General features: G+C 45.4%; 1 protein-coding gene across 1 annotated transcript in view; it reads right to left on the reverse strand.

Moving 5' to 3' along the window:
* The window catches only part of LOC124594436, an 822,371-nt gene that overhangs the window by 540,865 nt on the left and 264,945 nt on the right, over positions 1-16,561 (reverse strand). Inside the window, exons 23-24 of the mRNA XM_047132812.1 lie at positions 14,073-14,317; positions 5,207-5,407 (exon numbers count right to left, since the gene is read on the reverse strand). Coding sequence (XP_046988768.1) covers positions 5,207-5,407; positions 14,073-14,317 — 446 coding nt within the window. The remainder of the gene's footprint in view (positions 1-5,206; positions 5,408-14,072; positions 14,318-16,561) is intronic.

Consider the following 16,561-nt stretch of genomic DNA (forward strand, 5'->3'; position numbering starts at 1 on the left):
CACAGGCTGCTAATATATTGAAGCCTCCTTCTAAATAGAATTTTCCAATATCCAAGACCAAACGAATTATTACGCAGGAAACAGAAAAGGAACAGGATTATAACAACGTAAATAGTGAGGAGTACGAAAGTCTGTGAAAAAGAGAAAAATCGTTGGCTCTATTGACACTACACACAGGCATTGCTCTTCCTGTATTTAAAACAAGTCATCAGCAGAAACTCACTGGCTCAAGATGGGAAGATCTTCAGTCGTTGCAGTTTCATAAAACAATAATAGTAGTTAATGAAACAGCTTGCAGAATCTCCGAAATCTGCGTCATTGGTACAAATGAAATGCCTGACGTTTCAACGTAAATGAGAGCAAACTGAAGACTGAAAACAACAATATTACTCAGTATGTGTGAACAACACGTGTCATAATGATTGTGTTAACATACTTGATTATTTTCAGATCGTTTTCTTTTTACAGTTTTCAGGATCAAAGTGAACTACAGACTTCTAGTGAGAGAAATCTTGTTTTGTGTTCTCCTCAGTTTTCCTAGATATGTTATTATCCAGTCTATATTGAAACGATTTTTTATTGCTATAAGGAAAAGTAATTACAGTGTCACTTTATTTTCATTTAACTGCTTTTTTCATAAGAATTTAGAATTTAAAAAGAGTGCAATTTTGTAAAAAAAGAGATTAAAATTATATAAAATTATAACAAAAGCGGCCAAGTCAAAAGTTAAATTAAACAAAAAAAAAAAAAACGATTTCATTATAAAATAGATTTCACAAAACAATAGAACTTAAATATTATACCATTACCGATGTAACTATGAATGAAAAGCTTTGGTGATTTATCATCGTTTCCTCTCATACTGAAAAAGATGCCTTCAGTGACTTTGTTGGTTTTGATACCAGACGCCTTGCTTGTTATACAACAATACCCCCAAAGATTTTTACAAAATTTTTTTGATTTTGTGGATGACTATCAATTCTACTTCTGATGCTCACAGGTCATCAGTGCTTGTTTGAAACCGCACACTTTGAGTCTTTGTGAGATTAAGATTTAAACAATACTGTGTCACTTGTAGGCCTGTTTACTTGTCATCTGTGCTTTGTCTACGAAGACTGAATTTGGAACCTTGATCGCTATTACTGAGTCATTATAAACATTAAAGATTTTGAGCCTCCACTTGAAATTGTACAAAGACTATTTATTTATAGCGAATCTCTCGGTCAGCCCGAAGTAACAAGCGACTGGAAAAAAGCGCAGGTGACTCCCGTATATAGGACGGGTAAAATAATGGACCCATAAAATTACAGATCAAGATCCTTAACATCAGCTGTTGCAGGATCCTTGAACATATTCTCACTTCGAATATAATAAATTTCCTTGAGACGTAAAAACTCCTGTCCACGAATCCGCACGGTTTTGGAAGGCACCGCTCGCGAGATACCCGAATTGCCCTTTTGTCACGTCATGTCCTGCGAATTATGGATAAAGGGCAACAGGCAAATTCCATATTTCTAGATTTCCGGAAAGCATTTGATACGGCGCCCGGATTAAAATGGAATAGTTTCCCAGATACACTTTGTGATCAAAAGTATACGGACACCCCCAAAAACATACGTTTTTCATTTTACGAGCATTGTGCTGCCACCTACTACCAGGTACTCCATATCAGCGACCTCAGCACTCCTTAGACATCGTGAGAGAGCAGAATGGGCTGCTCCGCGGAACTCACGGACTTCGAATGTGGTCAGGTGATTGGGTGTCACTTATGTCATACGTCTATACGCGAGATTTCCCCCCTCCTAAACATCCCTAAGTCCACTGTTTCCGATGTGATAGTGAACTGGAAACGTGAAGGGACACGTACACCACAAAAGCGTACAGGCCGACCTCGTCTGTTGACTGACAGAGACCGCCGACACTTGAAGAGGGTCGTAACGTGTAATAGGCAGACATCTATCCAGACCATCACACAGGAATTCCAAACTGCATCAGGATCCACTGCAAGTACTATGATAGTTAGGCGGGAGGTGAGAAAACTTGGATTTCATGGTCCAGCGGCTGCTCATAAGCCACACATCACGCCGGTAAATGCCAAACGACGGCTCGCTTGATGTAAGGAACGTAAACATTGGACGATTGAACAATGGAAAAACGTTTTGTGGAGTAAAGAATCACGGTACACAATGTGGCGATCCGATGGCAGGGAGTGGGTATGGCGAATGCCCGGTGGACGTCATCTGCCAGCGTGTGTAGTGCCAAAAGTAAAATTCGGAGGTGGTGATGTTACGCTGTGGTCGTGTTTTTCATGTAGCGGGCTTGCACCCCTTGTTGTTTTGCATGACAGAATCACAGCACAGGCCTACAGTGATCTTTTAAGCACCTTCTTGTTTCCCACTGTTGAAGAGCAATTCGGGATGGCGATCACATCTTTCAACACTATCGAGCACCTGTTCATAATGCACGTCCCGCGGCGGAGAGGTTACAAGACAATAATATCCGTCTAATGGACTAGCCTGCACAGAATCCTGAACTGAATCCTATAGAATACCTTTGGGATGTTTTGGAACTCCGACTTCGCGCCAGGCCTCTCCGACCGAAAAGATACCTCTCCTCAGTGCAGCACTCCGTAAAGAATGGGCTGCTGTTCCCCAAGAAACCTTCCAGCACCTGACCTGACTGAACGTATGCCTGCGAGAGTGGAAGCTGTCATCAAGGCTGGGGTGGGCCAACACTATAGTGAATTCTAGCATTACCGATGCAGGGCGCAACGAACTTGCAAGCTATTTTCAGCTAGGTGACTGGATACTTTTGATCACAAAGTGTATGTGAGTGGCTCGAAGACTTCTTAAGTAACAGGACGTAGTAAGTTGTCCTCGACGGCGAGTGGAAGAGTGAGAGGATTCTAAATACATAAATGCTCTGGTGGAGAGGGTGACCAGGAATCTACGGCCGGTTGCTAATGATGCTATGGTGTATGGAAAGGTTTTGTCGTTTAGTGACTTAGGAGGATACAAGATGAGATAGACAAAATTTCTAGTTGTTGTGATGAATGGCAACTAGGTCTAAATGTAGAAAAATGTAAGTTAATGCGGAAGAGTAGGGAAAACAAACCTGTAATGGTCGGATACAGCATAAGTAGAGACCTGCTTGACACAGTCACGTCGTTTAAGTACCTGGAAGTAAAGTTTAAAAGTGACATGAAATGGAACGAGGATGTGAGGATTGTAGCAGGGAAGGCGAATGTTTGACGTCGGTTTGTTGGGAGAATTGTGGGAAAGTGTGGCTCATCTGTAAAGGAGCGCACATATAGGACGCTAGTTCGACCCATTCTTGAATAGTGCTCGAGTGTTTGGAATCCGTACCAGGTCGGATTAAAGGAAGACATCGAAGCAACTCAGAGACAGGCTGCTATATTTGTTACTGGTAGGGACGAACAACACCCAAGTATTACGGAGATACTTCAGGAACTCAAATGGGAGTTCCTGGCTTGAGGGCGACGTTCTTTTCGTCAATGAGAAAATTTAGAGAACCGACATTTGAAGGAGATTGCAGAACAATACTGTTGCCTCCAACATTCATAGCGTGTAAGGACCACGAATATAAGATACCAGAAATTAGGGCTCATACGTAGGCGTACATACAGTCGTTTTCTCTCGTTCTGTTTACGAGTGAAACAGGAGAGGAAATGAATGGTAGTGGTACAGGGTACCCTCCGCGATACATCTTACGTTGGCTTGCGGAGTATGTATGTGGATATACACTCATGCTCATAAATTAAGGACTATTGCAGAATGTGGTTCCACACAACGTGGCACTACACAGAACTGGCGCTAATAGCATAGGCACATAGGGAACACACACGAGACGGATCTGCCAGTCCACGATATTGGTGATAATTTGAGAAAACTGTCCCGAAACACACATGCTACAAAACGCCACTGTTTCCTGCGCATGTACCTCGACATCAGTATGGGATACGATCATCATGCACACGTACTCAGGACGCACAACGGGTTGGCATACTCTGGATCAGGTGGTCGAGCAGCTGCTGGGTTATAGCCTCCCATTCTTACACCACTGCCTGTCGGAGCTCCTGAAGTGTCCTAGGGGTTTGAAGACGCGAAACCATACGTCGACCAAGAGCATCCCAGACGTGCTCGATGCGGTTTAAATCTGGAGAACAGGCGGGCCACTCCATTCGCCTGATATCTTCTGTTTCAAGGTAGTCCTCCAAGATGGCACCTCGGTGGGGCCGTGCGTTATCATTCTTCAGGAGGAAGGTGAGACCCACTGCACCCCTGAAAAGGCGGACATACTGGTGCAAATTGACGTCCCGATACACCTGACCTGTTACAGTTCCTCTGTCAAAGACATGCAGGGGTGTACGTGCACCAATCATAATCCCACCCCACAACATCAAACCACGACCTCCATACAGGTCCCTTTCAAGGACATTAAGGGGTTGGTATCTGGTTCCTGGTTCACGCCAGATGAAAACCTGGGGAGAATCACTGTTCAGACTATACCTGGACACGTCTGTGAACATAATCTGGGACTACTGTTCCGGTGACCATGTACTATGTTCTTGACACCAGGCTTTACGGGCTCTGTTGTGACCAGGGGTCAGTGGAATGCACCTTGCAGGTCTCCAGGCGAATAAACCATGTCCGTTCAGTCGTCTGTAGAGTGTGTGTCTGGAAACAACTGTTCCAGTGGCTGCGGTAAGGTCCCGAGCAAGGCTACCTACAGTAATCCGTGGCCGTCTTCGGGCACTGATGGTGAAATATCGGGCTTCTTGTGGTGTTGTACACTGTGGACGTCCCGTACTGTAGCGCCTGGACACGTTTCCTCTCTGCTGCAATCGTTTTCAACACACAGTCACCATTAGTACGTCTGAAAACGTCTACACACTTACTCGCAGCACCATACTCTGTCATGCACCAACACACCTCTGCGTATGTGGACTGCTGCCAGCGCCACCGTGCGACGATCGCAGGTCAAGTGCACCGCATGATCATACGCCGAGGTGATTTAAACCCTCAAACGCCCACCAGGCGTAGTTTCACCATGTATCAGCATTATCCTTAATTTATGAGCATGAGTGTAGATGTAAATATGTAGGTTAAGACCAAGAGGTCCTAATATTGACCCTTGCGACATCCCGTGCGATTCTTCCTCTGTGCAGTATACCGACCGCATTTACCTGCATGGCGGGCTCGAGTCCCAGGCTGTCCCTGGGCGCGGGCACCAGCGAAGAGGCGCGCTCCAGCGGCTGGTGCACGGGCAGGCCGGATCCCTGCTGGGTGAACGACGGCCGGTGCAGCCCGCGGGACCGGCTGGTGCTCACCGCCGCGTCTTCGGCGCCGCCCTCCAGCCCAGTCGTGCAGTCCACGGTCAGGTTCACCTGCACACCACGTCGCCCTCCTCACTCATCCACCAGGATGCCTCCTCATACAACACGGGGTAAGGGGTCACAGTGTTCGTCAGAGCTGTTGGAGCTTTTGGAGTACATTCTGTAACCATAAAAATGTCGCACCACAGTTCATCCACTTTTTGACAGACTTAATTAATGAAGCACTGCAAAAGGAGGCATACCCGCAGTATGGAAGTCAGCAAATGAAGCGATCATAATAAAAAATTGGCCAAGAGCGAATAGGACACGCACTCTGAGGGTTCCGTACAAATTATGTGTATAGACTGTTCATATTGCCCTTGAATCGAGAATTTCGACGATTTTTGCCTGTTATCAATACTGATATTGGTAAAATATCGATCCTATTGTGTTCGATAGTGTGAGCAAGAGCTGGTGCTTATTTTTACATATGACGTACATACTGCTGTCGCTGAGGCAATTCAGCCGCTATCTGATACAGAGGGCCTGCGGATGGCGTAGGGTAGCCTCGAAACCGATGCCCAATGAACGGGATGTGAAATTACAGCTGAACGTGTTCTCGTTTTTTTAAATGTACCGGGTGGTTATAATTACACTCTCCCTCTCCGCCCCTCTAGCTGAGTGGTCAGCGTGCCGGACTGCCGTCCTACGGGCCCGGGTTCGAATCCCGGCTGGGTTGGGGATTTTCTCCGCTCAGGGACTGCGTGTTGTGCTGTCTTCATCATCATTTCATCCCCATCGGGCGCGCAGGTCGCCCGATGTGGCGTCGAATGTAGTAAGACCTGCACCAAGGCGGCCGGACTTGCCCCGCAAGGGGCCTCCCGGCCAATGACGCCAAACGCTCATTTCTATTTTTCCGTTACACTTTCCCCTCTCCTTCCCTATTTAACACGATTCTAACACAGAAATTAACTACCGTACAACTACCGAACTTGGCAGCATTAATGTCAAGGACATCGGAAAGAAATAATGCAGAATCAATTCAACTGAAACACTTTTAATATGCTGCTATGGTACATGATTCCATTACACACCGGTATCATTTCTGCTACGAAAGGGGCTCACTATGGCTCCCATCAGTGTCCAGAAGAGTATGAAAACGCAAGATTGCATTCTGCACGGAAAACGAAGCATGTCCGTAGGTATTCTGACTACCTCTCTCGATATGCTGCGCTTCAGATCATCACATGTGTGAATGTTCCTTCAGACAGCCCCACAACCAGAAATCACGGGGAGTGAGATCATGTGATAGTGCTGGCCAAGCATTTGGAAACGATCGGCTTAGAATTCGACCGTTTCCAAACGTGTTTCGGGGAAGCAGGTGCACTTCACGAGCGATGAGCGGTGGCGCCCCATCTTGCATGAAAACTGTTGAGTTCATTGCGTCTCTCTCCTGTAGGGCGGATATGACGTGCTGGCGAGGCATATCGCAATAACGCTTGCCAGTCACACTGCACGCCTTTGGTCCCTGAGCGCCAACCCGTTCAAAAAAAGAGAGGGGAAATGATGAACGTAGCCGTGAAACCACACCATACGGTGTCATGTTCACCATACAGAGGAACTTCATGTACAGTGACTTGGGGTGAAGATCCCCACGCTCGGCAGTTCTGTGTGTTCATCCCACCCGTCAGAATAAAAAGAGCTTCGTCTGCCCATATGATGGTCCAGGGCCAGCCCTCGTCAACTTAAATCCTTGCGAGAAAGTGGAGAGCGAAGTCAACACGTCGTTGTGCGTCCTGTGGTGCAAGCTGCTGTAAGATATGAATATTATACGGGTAGCATTTGAGAGTGGTTCGAAGCACCTTCCGTACAGTGGACCACGGGATGTTCAACTGTTGTGACACAGCACGCGCACTGCCTGACGATCGGGAATTGAGCGCAGCGTTGTCTGCCATGGGCACAGCGATTTCATCAACCGCCTGTGGTGCAACTGGTCGTCGGCCTCTTCCCGGAGCGAAGCCCAGTTCTCCAATTGATTCGAACTTCTTCACCATGCTGTGCACAGTAGGTGGAGGAAGAGGACCCTTCCGTAATCCTTACAAATGGGGTTATTACTGTTGTTTTGACAACAGAGCTTCACCGATAATGGTTCAAATGGCTCTGAGCACTATGGGACTTAACATCTATGGTCATCAGTCCCCTAGATCTTAGAACTACTTAAACCTAACTAACCTAAGGACATCACACAACACCCAGTCATCACGAGGCAGAGAAAATCCCTGACCACGCCGGGAATCGAACCCGGGAACCCGGGCGCGGGAAGCGAGAACGCTACCGCACGACCACGAGCTGCGGGCGCTTCACCGATAATTCCGTGCTTCTTTTGTCCAAGCTCATGTTGTCACATCAACAAGTGCACTGCGACTGGTCAGCTGTGTGTGAGACTATGAATCACGATGACTGATCACGGCACCTCGTTGCCGTAGTTGGAACTGGACGGTGGCGCTATGACGCGTGGATATCATGCACCCCATATTCTGGATATTAATGCCACTTATTTTGCTACTCGTGCGGTAATTAATTTCCATACTGTAATGTGTCAAATAGGGTAAGTTTAATTATAACCACGCGGTATAATCGGTGTTGTCCCATTATTCAATAAAGCATGAATGGATGCACCTAAGACAGACTCAGATATCGAAGAAGAAAGTGATAATGACGTACAGAGAAAGATCTATACATAAAATAATATTAAGAATTATAGATTTAGAACAACTATTATTGTATGGATATAACAAATACCTGCCAACAACTTGTGTAAGGAAAAAGGCACAGTTAGTTTTGTTAAACATACAACACAAACAAGACACACACAACACATAGAGCTAAGTTCAAAAATGTTCGATTGTGTGTGATATCTTATGGGACTTAACTGCTCAGGTCATCAGTCCCTAAGCTTACACACTACTTAACCTAAATTATCCTAATGACAAACACACACACCCATGCCCGAGGGAGGAACCTCCGCCGGCACCAGCCGCACAGTATAGAGCTAAGTCCGGTGACAGCTACACGAATAGTACAATTGCTGCGTCCTACATAAAACGCTCAAACTTGACCTTGCAACAAGCAGTAATAGTGAACAGATAATAGAAACACATTCTTTTATGCTAGTAAACATACCAGGTACCTAGTTATAGGATCACGCTATCTGTGGGCGAGAAGCACGAAGTAGTGCTGAGGTCATCGTCCTCAAATAAGGATTGCGGTTATCGGCGAAACAACCGGTTTTCGGTTACACCGGTCGTTCTCATTTCCAGTTTAACCAGACTTGTTAAAACCGCCAAAAAACCGGTTTCTGAAATAACCGATTTTCGGCTTTCATTGCTATTACTTCCAGTGATTAACATAGACTTCGACCGAAGACTGAAAAGTGAACACGACGGTGAAGCAGTAGGAGATCACGACCGACATACTTTGAGATGGCGGTGGAAATTAGTCTCATTGTCTCCAACAAAGGTTACAAAGGTGAACAAGACGGGCGCGGCTGCCGCGAGAGTTGAAGGCCACAAGTTGACGACTTCCCCGCATCTTCACATTTGGATGGTATCAAATTTTCACCCTGAAGCAACCACAAAATTAAGGGCCCAGCTATTATCCCGAGTTTATACCACGTCTGTAGAATTATAGGTATATCAGTGAAATCTATCTCATCGTCCAAAGATCACTGTGGATGTTTCTTGCTTATATGATATCGCAAGTTTCTTGTGCCTCCTCTCGTTTTTAAAATTTTAAAGCAAATGGAACAGTGTATTTCATAGAGGCCGCACTTCGAAAAAGACCTCCAAATCGTTCATGGTACTCTCCTGCAACAACACAAGTGATGTCTGATGACGAGAGCGCAAAACTACCGCATAGACCAGGTGGATGATGAGGGGGAGGGGGGGGGGGGGGGGGAAGGAAGTCTTGCACGCTTCTAGGCCATGCCACGCGGCGACAGATTCATTATTGCATCTTCACTGCTGCAGAGATTCTATGTCACGTGCTTGTTGCTGGTCTCCAACTCACTGTAGGCGTTGTTTTCAAAATAATTCTAGTTGCTGTTACCAATGTCTATAATAATCCAACATTTGAAAGCAACGGAAATTTTACAAGCGAATATTATTGTATAAAACAGTTTTCTTAAAAAAAAAAAAAAAAGAGTTTAGCTCTGCTGCTGTGCAAATAGATATTCCGGTTTTTTACTCGGTTATTAGTAAAAAATGAAAAAACTAAAACAAACGAGAACAAACAAATACCGACAACACCGATTATTCAGAACCAATATGGGTTTTAACAGGTCGATTTTCCATCCCTATCTCGGATGGCGAGTAGTAGCAGACCGGGGTGGTGATGGGGGTGCGGGAGTAGAGAGGGCAGTCTTTCTGAGGTTTCCCTCCTGTGCTGGGATCGGTCGTGGCATTCTATAAATCTAAACTATTTCTATCTTCCTATTTCCCTATCTTATTAACACGTAACTCTTAAGATTAAGCATTTCCGTTTCCTAAGTAGTTTTAAACTTACAAGCATTTGAAGTTTAAATATTGTTAAAACTTTATTAGAATAATAAGAACTTCATATTATGCATGTAAACAATTCCTTATTGTAAAAATACGGCCTGTATTTGTCATTAGGTAGCAGCAAATAAAATTTTTAAAAAAATTAAAAAAGCATCCAAAAAGTGAAGTGGTGTAAAAACAATAAATTTAACGTAGCAACCAACAAAACAAAGCAAATAACCTTAAAAAGCAAACTACAAAGTAAGCTCATGATCGAACAAAAAACGCAATACGACATCAATGTACTCTGGCATACAAACTGACGAACGACTAAACTTTTGAAACCACACACAGATAACTTGTGATAAGCCCGAACAATTAATAGACAAACTAGCCAGGTTAAACAATGAACACGTTGGATTACTATCCGTCACACTGCGCAAAAATCATTGCACGATCTTTGAGTCGATAGTAGGGCTTGTGGCGAGTACACGGGCACACCGCCTTAGCTTTGTTACTAACAGTACAGATGTTAGCCGAAGGTAAAGAAATGTGCTGTTGCTCAGGTTGTCGGGGGATTTCGGACCGAATCTCTTGAAGCTCTGTGGTCGTGGGAGTCTACCCGATAGAAAACACCATAAGATATCGGGCCTCAGAGTATTGGCTCAAGATAGGAAGATTGGACAAGATAAGTACCATAAGAGGGGAAGAAATATGAGACGAAGGTCACTTAAAGCGGTAGCAGACGGACAGCTGGCAGCGGGAATGGAATAGTAGTGATAAGAGCTGGAGAGCTGATACGATATTTCCCACCAGCAGGAAAGCTTAGGAATGAGACCTATCAACCAAAGCAGATGCATAGTCCACTTTCTGACTGGGCATGTACCTTACCCAATGCATTTACACTGCATTCACCTCAGTGCCAGGTAAAAATATACTTGTGGGGAGAGAGATTCTCCAGAGCAAGCCATAATACACTGTACACTTTTCACACAGGCCAGACGACTACAGCACACATTAGAGACGGAAAAGCATGGAAAGGAGTCGACAGCACGACAAGCTCGACCTCAAAGGCTTGCACATTTGGTATGCAAATGGACGACAAAATGTACCTGACATGAGACCCAAGACACAACGAACAATCAACATGACAAACAAATGAGGTTCAAAATGATTCAAATGGCTCTAAGCACCATGGGACTCAACATCTGAGGTCATCAGTCCCCTAGACTTAGAACTACTTAAACCTAACTAACCTAAGGACATCACACACATCCTTGCCTGAGTCAGGATTCGAACTTGCGACCGTAGCAGCAGCGCGGTTCCAGACCAATGCGCCTAGAATCGCTCGGCCACAACGACCGGCCAACTCAAAGGCAGATGGCGAAATTGATCCAAGAAGCAGTACAGAGGATCGTGGCTAATTCTTTGACCACGTACTACATCAGCCGCCACAGATAATTGGTTATTGTAGAATCACGTAGAACCTTTAGCATGCAGTATTATCTCCCTTCCTCCACCTCTGCTTGAATGTAGCGGCGGGAATCTACAACTCATCTCTAATCTTTCTTATCATTAAACTTCCTTCAGTTTCAACAAAATACTAAAATTCTTATTTAACACCATTCATTTTCGTTAATTAATTTAATGTTTCTCTGTACCATTCCTATTACTTCGAATTTTATGGCTGAAAACTATATTTGCTTAGAATAAGAAGCAATTTATGTTATCACAACAAAAGTTTTAAAATTTGCGACCTGTTTTTAAAATATTAGGCACCAGTTCTTTGAATGTGCAGTACATCAAAAGGAAACATCAAATGTCCCAAAAACGTGATAGGGCACCCTACGTGACTGCAATCTGGACCAATGTACAGAACAAGGTGTTGTAAGCCTCCGTCAAGGCGGCGTATTGCTAAACAATTGCAGAGACATTTCCGAAGCCGAAGAAACTACAAATAATCTACTTTGCAACAAGTCCATACTACAAGCAGTGACACGCGGTAACCTCCGCTTCTTCCGTCATTCTAAGTAAAGAACAAATACAGGTGTCGAACTGCACACGAAAAACCATTAGCCTTTTTTTATAGAACCGCTTCACATGCTATTAACATCACTGATATTCTGATGTTTCCTGTAGCTAAACATTTCACTTATTACAAAATTAATAACGTAGAGCCTAATGCACAAGACTTTTCATTTACTTAGCAGATCGGCACTGAAAGCTCCAAACATAATGATCCTAGCAAGGCTTAGTCTCGATAGTTTCTCTCATCTATCTTTGTCCAGCTTGCGGGAAGCTGTTTACCTTGCGCGTCCACAGGCGCAACAGGTGCTTTGTTGACTTAAGCCTGTCGGTCACGATCACGCAGTGAGTCATGTGCTTGAGTTAGTCGGAACCTATACACTAGAGGCGCTATCACTGCCATATCACAACCAGTTACCCAATACAAAATTTGAAAAGCAATGTACCAAACACTTTCATGATTTAATAATGAAAAACTGCACTGTTTATTTATGTTTTCGTGCTTAGCACAACGCGTTTCGAGAATTTATTCTCATTCTTATGTGCATTTTTACATCAAAGTTTTTGGTGTAAGTTCTAGACTTTTGCGCAGGAGAAGAAATTGGATAGGGTCACATCAAATTATCGGAAAACTGACGGGAAAGAAAACCGAACAGAAAAATTCGCTGCTATGCAGCTGCAACCGGTGCTATTGGTTATAGGAAAGTTGTAACGTCAGATAACTGTAGCCAAATGCTACCTGGGGAGGATCGACAATTGGTGCAGCGTCTGTTAAATGGCGTTTAACATGTACAAGTGTAACAAATTTCACATAAACAGATGGAAACGTGCATTTTTGAATGAACAGACGAATGTAGATCAGTTTCTGGAAACAGTCAACGATACATTTACGAAGCAAGCATCCGAAGAGATTGAAAGGAGAATGGCCACCTGTAACGTCATTTAGGGAAGACAGACGCCACACTGAGATTCATTGCAATCATCATAATGAAAAGTAAGACATTTACAAAGACTCTAGCTTGCATACGTTTGTTATAGCCACTGATGACCTTCGGCGAGACTGGGACAGTTGTAAAGTGGAATTGTACGTTTAAGAGCACAGCGAAACCATCAGAATGTCTCGGTGGTAATTTTCAGTTTCACGCCACCTTTCTTCTGCGGCCTGTAGTGGCGGAGTGGGGGGTTGGGGGGGGGGGGGGGGGAAGAGGAGGAAGAGGGAGGCGGGAGCGTGTGTGCAATCTGTGTTTTAACACTAGTTTGGCAAGACTCATTAACATGTCTCACCTTCACACGACGAATAATTCTATCGTTTAAATATTACCTCATTACAAGTTTCTGATCTCGTGTCTAACTTGACAAAAATACCTCACACCAGACTGGTCTTTCACTTAATCAGACACATGTTTCCAAGTTCAATACACAGTTCAAACATTGTACGTCCCACATTGCTGTTAATCATTGTTATCATTGACCACTATCACTGCCCAATGCTTGTACTGTCTTTCCATAATCCCTTGTCCGCCTCGATAGCTAAGTGGTCAGTGCGGCGGTCTGTCATGCCAAGGGGCCCGGGTTCGATTTCCGGCTGGGTCGGAGATCTTCTCCGTTCAGGGACTGGGTGTTGTGTTGTCCTCGTTATCATTTCATCATCACCGGTGGAAGGCAATGGGAAACCACCACTGGAATCACTTCCCTAGACGCTCATGCGGAGGAACTCTCTAACGAGGCTTGTCCCATGACAAGACCTGCCGTAAGGCAGAACACAAAGTAAGTTTCCATTACCGAAAGTGAACATACTTCCCCAGAGTGCATAAAGATGTAGTTTCCTAAACTAGATATTTGTAAAAATAAGGAGACTGGACCATGAAAATGAAGATTGGAAATAACGGTATTTAGGTCATGATAGACACGTCTCCAAGTGACAAAATTCTATTGGAAATGGTTTGTGGTCAGTGTAAAACCTGTGAGATTACAAAAGTAAGTTACGCCTTTTGGCTATCTCTATGCTCTTAAGATAATAAGGCTAAGCAGTTGTCCACTCACTAGATTAATGTGTTCGTAAGCGAACTACTGTTCCATCTTATTATTTCTTGCTTTTGAGCGACGCTACCTGTGACTATGCTGGACAATGAAATGTTAAAAGAAATGGAGAACAGTGGCGAAGGTGCTGGTACCTTCCTCCTCTTGCGCAGGGAGCTGGGCTCGGTGTCGGTGGAGGAAGCCCTGCTACGCGGCGTGCGCGGGCCCTCGGCGTGTCCGGCGGAGGCGAAGGACGACCTGGAGGCGCAGCTGCGCCAGCGCGCCAGGTGCGGCGCCGCCGTGGTGAGCAGCCGGTGCAGCAGCAGCCGCAGCAGCACCACCGGCGACAGCACGCACGGCATGCACGCCAGCAGCCCGTGCAGCAGCGAGCTCGCCTGCCCTGCAACATGCCTCGGCTCGCACAGCTGTCTCGCGCCGCCTGTCTCAGCACCTGCGCCAGCAGCCTGCACAGCAATGAGCTTGTCCAAACTGCAACATGCCTCAGCTTGCACAGCTGTCTCACTTTGCCTACCTCAGCACCTGTGTCAGCAGCCCACGCAGGAATGAGGTCGTCCAAGCTGCAACATACCTCGGCCTGGCCAGCTGTCTCCCTTTCTCAGCGCTTCTGCCAGCAGACCATGCAGCAATGAACTCGTCCAAATTGCAAAGTCCCTCGGCTCGCACAGCTGTCTCCCTTTCTCAGCATTTGTCAGCAGACCATGTAGCAATGAGATTGTCCAAACTGCAACATGCATTGCCTCGCAGAGCTCTTACACACTGCCTGTCTCAGCACGTGCGTCAGCAAACTGTGCAGCAGTGAGCTCATCCAAAATACACCATGCCTCAACTCACACAACTGTCTCACACTGCCTATCTCAGCACCTGCATCAGTAGCCTGCACAGCAATGAGCTTATCCAAACTGCAACATGCCTCAGGTTGCACAGCTATCTCACTATGCCTATCTCAGCAGCTGCATCAGTAGCCCATGAGGCAATGAGCTCGTCCAAAACCCAACTTCCTCCAGCTCACAAAGCTGTCTCTCACTGCTTATCTCAGCACCTGCATCCGCAGCCTGTACAGCAATGAGCCTGACCAAACTTAAACATGCGTTGGCTTGCACAGCTCACACTGCCTGTCTCAGTGCCTTAATCAGCAGTGCATTCAGCAATGAAATCGTTCAAACTGCAGTATGCCTCAGCTCACACAGGGGTCTTACATTACTTACATCAGCAGCAGCATTAGTAGCCCTTGCAACAGTGAGCTTCTGTTTCGTGCAACAAGCCTTGATGCACACAGGTATCTCATACTGCTTTCTCAGCATCTGCATCAGCAGTGTATGCAGCAATGAGCTTGTCCAAACTGCAACATGCCTCAGCTTGCACAGCTGTCTCACTATGGCTACTGCAATACAAGCATTATTGGCGCCAGTACAAACAGCAGTCTGCACAACATCCAGTTCTTCCCCCCTGTAACATACATCACTCACAAATGCCCATCTTAGCAGCTGTGGAATAGCCAGGGGTGTAGCCACTGTGGCTGTTTGCTTATGCAGCAGTAGGAACTGCCTCAACATTGGCAACTTCACAGACAGCATGTAAGCCAGCTTAACATGCACCAAAGCTCAGCTATCCTGTGGCATTCCTCATCTGGCACACGTTTCATGCTATGACAACCACTGTCTCAGTAGCCAGTGCAGCAGCTGGAAAACCGTTGATAGCATGCACATCATACATGACACCAGCCCAATCAGCAGGGAGTTTACCTACCCTGCAACGTGCCTAGGCTTGCGCAGCTTGTAAGTATTCTTTAGAGTCATTGATTCCAGAACTTGCAAGACCAACTTCTTTGGGGGCGTCACTGCTCGTGAGGTGCAGAGCATTGTCGGCAAAAGGAATAGGAGATTGAAGTGCATATTCTTGTCTTAGATATTAAATGAGGTATACAGGCTACGTTTTTCCTTATATGAAGAGTGCAGCGAGAACGGTTCATGAATAAGAAAACTATACAGGGAGAAACTACACAATTGGCAATAGCACAAACGGCATCAATTGCCAGCAGATCATGTAGCTATGAGCTCGCTCTCCCCGCCCCCCCCCCCTCCACCTCCCCCATAACACGCCTCAGCTGACATAGTTGTCCATTACACTGCCTGCTGCAGTCTTTAAAGTCAATGCAGTGTCTTTTTTAGGTACAGTCTATCAGCAACAGACATTAATACCAAGTTAGTGAAAGTGTGTAAGGTAGCTGATGCTTCATTTTCAACTGTTAAGGAATGGATGGCTAAATTAATACATGTCTGTAGCGTTCCTGAAGATCTATGTGACGTACAGATGAACACCATCTAGAAAATTATATTGGATGACCGGTGACTAAAATGTATATGAAGTAGCTAATACCAGGTAAAAAATCAAACAATGGAAAAGCCAGGATGGAACGTAACAATATTTCAGAAGGGAAGTTGCTACTCACCATATAGCGGAGATGCTGAGTCGCAGATAAGCTCAACAAAAGTATTTTCTCACTTACAGCTTTCGGCCAATGGCCTTTGTCAAGAATAGACACTTACTCACACACACACAAGCTCACGTAAACACAACTCATACACACGACTGCAGTCCCAGGCAACTGAAGCCGTTTTCAGTT

This window comes from Schistocerca americana, chromosome 2 (genome assembly GCF_021461395.2).
Source record: "Schistocerca americana isolate TAMUIC-IGC-003095 chromosome 2, iqSchAmer2.1, whole genome shotgun sequence".
Lineage (NCBI taxonomy): Eukaryota > Metazoa > Arthropoda > Insecta > Orthoptera > Acrididae > Schistocerca > Schistocerca americana.